This window comes from Berghia stephanieae, chromosome 14 (assembly GCF_034508935.2).
Source record: "Berghia stephanieae isolate SIO BIC M18660-M18661 chromosome 14, UCSD_Bste_1.3, whole genome shotgun sequence".
NCBI lineage: Eukaryota > Metazoa > Mollusca > Gastropoda > Nudibranchia > Aeolidiidae > Berghia > Berghia stephanieae.
Window position 1 is genome coordinate 25449063 of NC_088373.1, and position 7500 is coordinate 25456562.

Genomic DNA, 7500 nt, shown 5'->3' on the forward strand with positions numbered 1-7500 from the left:
TGAATACATCAAAAGGTTTGTTTTCCCGATTAGCTATATCTATTCCTTCAAGGAATGCCTAGGAGACCACATCAAACGGTACCTCCCAGAAGGCCATCATATTTATATATATTTTTAAAATTATTTTTAGTACCCTATGGAGTGGGCAAACGTTTCTGTTATATCCGCTAAGACCAGGCTATCAGTAAACTGAATCTAATGACATTAATGGCCAGTGTGGCTATATGTGATCTAGTGGGTTGACACTCGCTTTCGGATCGGAAGTCCTGGGTTCGGCGCGTAGTTGTGCCCTTGGAAAAGATTCTTAACTCACATTCTCCCACCGTACTCAGGTGTTAACCGCGTTGTCTGTCGTAAAAAAAATTATTGTAATATTTCCTTCAGAGCCATTCAGCCCATGGAGCCGGAGTTTATCCCGTTTCTATAACGTGAAACGGACAATAGCAATTGCTTACTACTCTTTGGATAGGACGCTAGACTATCGCAAAGTACTTTCTGCCTTAACTAACAGACTAAGCTACCCATTCACTGCTGGCTGGGTGGACAAGGGGAAGGGGGGGGGGGTGTCAGAAGATTTTAAAAATAATCTCGACTGCACCAGGGATCGGATCTTGGTCCCTTTGACTGTGAAGCGAGTGCTCTACCTACCAACTGAGCTTTCTGCCCCCCCCCCCCCCCCCCCCCCCCCACCCTTGTAAAGCCATAGCCACCCACGAATTCGTAATGTGTTATTTTATAGCTTGTCTTGTCTTGTCTTGAACATGTGTCGATAAAACTAAATGGACGGACTGATGGATTTTACACGCAGCCTACATCTAAGGAAAGGTAATCATGGCCGACAGCGTGTTTTGCAAACATACCACTCAAATACACGAAGATCATCATTTATCATATTATAGTTATTGACGCACTCTTGGGGGTCCCGCCGGTAGCTCAGTTGGTAAAGCACTAGCTTCACACGCAAAAGGACCGAGATCGATCCCGGGTACTGTCGAGATTATTCATTTCTGTCCATCCAGCAGTGATTAGGTAGCTGGGTCTGTTTGATCTGGTGGGAAGTACTAGCGTCCTGTCCAAAGGGTTATTTACTCACATTCTCTCACCGTACTCATTTGTAAAATGAGTACCTGGCCCCGTTAACAGCGTTGGCTCTGTCCGAAAATAATTGTAATATCGCCTGACAGGCGTTGTGTCCCGTCCTACATGTGAAGTGTTGCTGTTGGCTAGGGACCCCCTGTAAAGCGCTTTGAGCACGTTTAGTGGATATTGCACTATATAACATCTCAATTTAATTTTAAGAAACATTGAAATTCCATACGTACCTCCGTCAGCTTTACAAAGAATTTCTGTGGGCCTGTTGAGAACCACTGGGATGGTTCTGCCCTGTTTGACGATGTACGGACGACGAGGGGGCACTGGGGAAATAATGATAATGATGTAAATGATAATGATAATAATTATAATAATGATGATCATGATGATGGTGATAATAATAATAATAATAATAATAATAATAATAATAATAATAATAATAATAATAATAATAATAATAATAATAATACTATAACTACTACTACTACTACTACTTCTTCTACATCATCATCATCATCATCAGTATCAGCAGCAGCAGCAGGTGCATCGTCATCATCTTCTTCAATATCGTCACCACCACTACTAGTACCACAGCCACAATCACCAACATCACCATTACCACCTCCATCAAAACCAAGATCACAGCTACCATACCAGTACCTTTACCAACATCACGATCACCAAAATCACAACCATCATCACAACAACCACCACCACCACCATCATCATCATCATCATCATCAACACCACCACCACCACCACCACTACCACCACCACCACCACCACCACCACCACCACCATCACCACCACCACCACCACTACCACCACCATCACCACCACCACCACCAACACCACCACCACCAATCCATTCAGCCAAAGGAGTTCCTCACCAACGACCTCCAAGTGTGCCTTCCGACTCATCACCCCAGGAGAACCCTCAGAACCGCCGACCTGGCAGTGATAATCTGCCTCGTCTTCAAGCTTGACATCTTGGATCTGTAGGTTGTATTCACCTGGATCGGGAGAGGTAATCGTGAGATAATTGACATATGCAATTTAATACGATAGATGACAAGAAAACTAAAATATATAGATGGATAAGTTATGAAAAGATTCAAAATTGCAGTAAATAAAACAAATAGTTCATAAATTAAATATATAAATATATAAATATATAATAAATAAATAAATAAATAAATAAATAAATAAATAAATAAATAAATAAATAAATAAAAATAAATAAATAAATAAATAAATAACTCGACGAATTGATGAAATTATCCGAGTATAAACAGACAAAAGAAGAATGAATAGAAAGATAGATAGATAATAGACAGACATACTGAATGATAGATAGATAGTAGATAGATATAAGAGAGAGAAAGAGAAGAGTAGAGAGAGAGAGAGAGAGAGAGAGAGAGAGAGAGAGAGAGAAAGAGAGAAAGACTGTGTATGTGTGTGTATGAGACGCACACACACACACACAAACACAACACACACATACATACAAAAAGGGGGGGGGGGTGTATGGGAGGGTATAGATGGGTGGGCGGACGCAGAAGATGCAATAAAACAAACTGAGTCATTAAAAGATAAACCACGTCAGCAAAAGCTACAACAAAACTGTTCTAGGGACTGCGATATCGCCTAATGACTATTCCCTTATCACGTAAGACGTATATCCCATTACCTAGCACGTATCACCACCCTCTTCTATCTAATTATAGAGTCATACTCCAATTAGAGTCACGTCACTATCGCAATGCCTTTTTAGAAGCCATTTTCTTGTTTTCTTGGGCTTTGTTTTTGTTTTGTTTTGTTCTCTCGATCTTTTTGGGGGGTTTTTTTTTGGGTCCCATAATATTTAATTTGTGACCGATCATCTTAAAACAGTAATGCATCTGAGGAGTAAATTAAACGTTGAAACTTTCGTTTTTTATTCTTTGGGCAAGATTACTTAGACTCGCCCCCCTCCCCCCCCCCCTCCCCCCTCTTTCTCTCTCTCCCCTATTTGCTCACTTTGCCGACAACATGGGTGATTCCTGTTGACATCAGAATTTCTTTGATTTACATACATATATATATTCTCTTCACGAAATGCCGAAAAAGCGGCATCTAACAATGCGGCACCAATAAAAATGTTATTTATTTATCTATTTATCTATGTATTTATTTATGCAGTAAAAGCCAGGTAAATGGATGACAAAAAAAGAGTTTTAAAAGAAAATGTCAATCCCACTGAATAGAGGTGTACATATATGCAGGTCTGACATCCCAACTCACTTATTATGGGCCGAGTTTAACTTTGTTATAATGAACAATATTTTGCGTCATTTTTTTTTTTTTTAGATTTCCATCACAACAATGAGCCCATAAGGAGTTGGGTTATCAGACCTGCAAATAAATGCACATCGCACTGAATCCAACTGAGTAAAGACCAAATAAATAATAATATTACAGCCTTCTCCTATTGGTCCATGTCGGCGATGACGCATATCTCGCAGAGATAAAAACCCCGCCCCTTGACCCCGAGAGGTCATGAAGGTTGTCACCTCTCCCTTACGACGGACGGTGGTGGTGCGATGGTGTCGGGTGTCCTGTTGTGGGGCTGTGGCATCTCTGTGGTTAATTAGTAATTAGGTTCCATCCTGTTATGGGGATGATCGATTAGGGGCCTTAATCTAGATCATGGATTGGGAGAGGTCGCGGTAGGGAGGTGGGGGGGTGCGAGGGTGGTTGGGTGTCTGTTGGTGGGGTGTGGCTCTGTGTGGTTGGGAATTGAGTTTGGTCAGTCGATGTGAGGGGATGTGCGGTTTTAGTGGCTGTTAGAAGCTGTGTATGGTGAAAGGTCGCGAAGGGGGGGGGGGGGGGGGGGGGGAGGAGAGAGGATGGAGAGTAGTGGTAGGAGGATGGAGAGGAGGTGAGGGGGAGTGACGGTTTAGTAATGGTTAGAAGAGTGATAGTGAGAGGGGGGGGGGGAGGGGAGAGAGAGAGAGAGAGAGAGAGAGAGAGAGAGAGAGAGAGAAACAGTGATAGTGAGAGAGGGGGAGGTAGAGAGAAATACAGGGAGCAAGGGCAATCTTTCTCTCTCCCAATCTCTCTCTCTCTCTCTCTCTCTCTCTCTCTCTCTCTCTCTCTCTCTCTCGTTGTATTTCTCTCATTCTTCTTTCTTCCCCCCTCTCTCTCTCTCTCTCTCTCTCTCTCTCTCTCTCTCTCTCTCTCTCTCTCTCTCTCTCTCTCTCTCTCTTTCTTTCCTATTTCTCGCTTTGTATCTCTCTTTCTCTCTCGTCAGTTTGATGTTGTAGTTGTCGTTGTCGTTGTTGTTGATAAGGTGGTGGTGGTGCGCGCGCGCGTGTGTGTGTGTTAAATGCCCGTAGAAGAAAACCTATTAAATCACGTTAAAAAAGGCCTCTGCCTTTTTTTATCTTTTCTTTTCTTCTTTTTTTCTTTATATTATTTATCTAATTTTCTTACGCCCCCCCCCCCCTCTTTTTTTTTCTTTTCTTTTCTTTTTGTCTATTTTCGACACCGTTTAACGGGCGTTCAAGGATTGATTACTCGGACTTAACAAAGGCAGATAACTCTTGTTATGACTTGCTATGCGTTTCAAGCATTCCAGAGTAAGTGCCCTTGTCTCCGATAAGCCAAGGGGTCAGCGCTAGCGGAATGCCAAATCACACAGCCAAAAACAAGAATCTTATCAAGGTTGGTATGCAGTATGCATACGATTGGAAAAAAACAAACAAAAAACCCAAAAAAAACAAACGTATTTAAAATTTTGGCCAGAAATCTCGTCCTTCAAATATCGATAGATTAAAGGGACCCTCATCTTGTTAAACACTATAGATAGAATGAAGTTGACGTCACTCGGGTCGTTGTTGTCATATAATTTTTGTCATCCGCGTTTATGAGTAATTCTGACTAAACTGTATTAACCAGACAATAAACGTTTGAGGTTACACAGAGTTTTGTGTGTTGTTCGGTTATACTTCCGGATGGCAATGTTGTGAGCTTCTCAGCCAAGCGCATACTATATATACGATAACGAATTTCCATTTTTTTGGATGAACAAAGTATAATATTATTATATTATTATATTAAACCGGGGACTATAATAAAAGTCACTTCAGAAGTGCGTCTATGTGGTCTAGTCTGGTATAACACTCGCTTTCGGAACGATCGGAAGGTTCTGGGTTCAAGCCTCGCTCGGCGCAAAGTTGAGTCCTTGTAGAAAACTCTTTACTCACGTTCTCTCATCGTACTCAGGTGTAAATAAATGGATACCTGGCCGTTAACAGCTTTAGTCTCTGTCAGAAAAAAAATGCAATATCGCCTAACAGGCGTCATGTCCCGTCCTGAATGTTAAGTGTTGCTGTTGGCCAGGGACCCCTTGTAAAGCGCTTTAAGCACGTTCAGTGAATAATGCGCTATATAAAAGCTCAAAGTCTCAGATTCGAGAGTTTTAGAGAAGGTGAGAGTCATTATAATCTAACGACACTTGTGAAGGACGAGTTTTCTGGCCAAATTTTTATTTTATTTTTTTATTTTTTTCAGAGTTTGGCCAAGTTTATTGTGTCTGTAAATAATTCACTGGTGGCCGAGAGAATATTAATGAAGAATGGCGGCTTTCAGATGAGGGTTTGTTTTGTGGTGAGTTGATTTCTATTGAACACGTGTGTGGGAGAGAGTGAGTAACAGCAGGTGTGAAAAGCAATGCTGCTGTGGGGGTGAGAAAGGAGAAGGGTGAGTAATAGAAAGTGGGAGGATATAGGGGTTGGGGTGGGTAGGGGGAGGATGAGTATGATAGAGACTATAGATTATATAGACTTTCTGACAAGTTTTGGGGGCAGGGGGGGGGGGGGCAATCGATCGTTTACCCCCCCCCCCCCCCCCACCGCCTCGCCTCTTTCACAGACTAAAGAAGAAAGAAACCTGAATATTATTTAGTGCAAAATCCACTAAACGTGTTCAAAGCGCTTTACAAGGTGGCCCTAGCCAACAGCAAGACTTAACACGTAGTACGAGACATGACGCCTGTTGGGCGATATTACAAAATATTTTTCTTTGGTTGAGGGGCGGGGGGGGGGGGGGAGACACAGCCATCAGGCACGGTGAAAAAAGACATAGAGCTCTAGTCTGTGAATATAGATACAGTCTGTTTCAAGGACTAGACTAAGCACCGCTCAAAGCAGGACTCGAACCGGACCTTCCACCAAACCACACTATAGCCCCGCATTGAAGTCAACTTTGGTCTGCCCAAAATGTAATTTTAATAAGTGTTTTTTTTTTTTTTTGTTCACCGTAGGTACGCTAGAATGATGGCAGATAGAGATATCTTGTTAGATATGGCAAAGGGGTTTGGGTAAGGCAAGGGGCGAAAAGCAAACAGGGGGGAGAAACGGAGATGAATGCATTTGTTTTAGTTGGAAGATGAGCTGGGTGAGTGCAAGACAGGCGGGGGTGACTTGGAACAAAGGAGGAATGAGATTGGGGCATGGGGGGGGGGGGGGGTGGAGGTGTTGGTGGAATGACTGTGAGTGAGGGGGAGGGGTTGGGGGGTTGGGGGGTTAGGACTGAGCTGGTCGTTTTATTGGATCTATTGATAAGAAAGAGGTATTGGTAGATTGTGAGAGAGGAAGAGAGAGAGAGAGAGAGAGAGAGAGAGAGAGAGGGAAGAGAGAGAGAGAGAGAGAGAGAGAGAGAAGGAGATAGATAGTTAGATGGATGGATCTATAGATAGATATATAAATATACAAACAGATATATATATATATATATATATATATATATATATATATATATATATATATATTAGAGAGAGAGAGAGAGAGAGAGAGAGAGAGAGAGAGAGAGAGGGGGGGGGGCAATAAAAAAAACACAAAACCAGCCGCTTCGCTTTTAACCAGCGAGATCCCAGGTATGAGAGTTTTCCCAAAATGAGAGTCATTGAAATCGATCAACATCTGAAGGACGAGTTTCCTGACCAAATTTTTAAACATACGTGTCTTTCCAGAGTAGGGCAGCATACTGGCCAAAGCCCTCACAAAGTAAACAGCATATCATTGAAGAAAACAAAACAAACAAACCAAAAAAATAACATGAGTTTTTATATAGAGCAATATTATCCACTACACGTACTCAACGCCCCTGACCAACAGCAACACGTAACATGTAGAACGAGACATGACGCCTGTTAGGCGATATTACAATTTTTTTTTCGGACAGAGACAGCGCTGTTAACGGCCAGATGAGAGAACGTGAGTCCTTTTCCAAGGACTCAACTATGCGCCGAGCTAGCGAGGCTCGAACCCAGGATTCTTCCAATCCGAAAGCGATTGTCGTACCTACTAGACCACATAGCCGCATATGATACGTACCGACAGAGCCTTGTTCCACGCCAATCATACT

General features: G+C 42.4%; 1 protein-coding gene across 5 annotated transcripts in view; it reads right to left on the reverse strand.

Annotated features, from left to right (window-relative positions):
* Positions 1-7500, reverse strand: part of LOC144959908 (irregular chiasm C-roughest protein-like) — a 328564-nt gene that overhangs the window by 20358 nt on the left and 300706 nt on the right. For all 5 annotated transcript variants that reach the window (XM_078892751.1, XM_078892752.1, XM_078892753.1 and 2 more), the window contains 3 exons: positions 7470-7500; positions 1983-2105; positions 1323-1415 (listed from right to left, as the gene is read on the reverse strand). The exon at positions 7470-7500 is cut by the window's right edge and continues 170 nt beyond it. In XM_078892751.1, the coding sequence (XP_078748877.1) occupies positions 1323-1415; positions 1983-2105; positions 7470-7500 (247 nt within the window). The remainder of the gene's footprint in view (positions 1-1322; positions 1416-1982; positions 2106-7469) is intronic.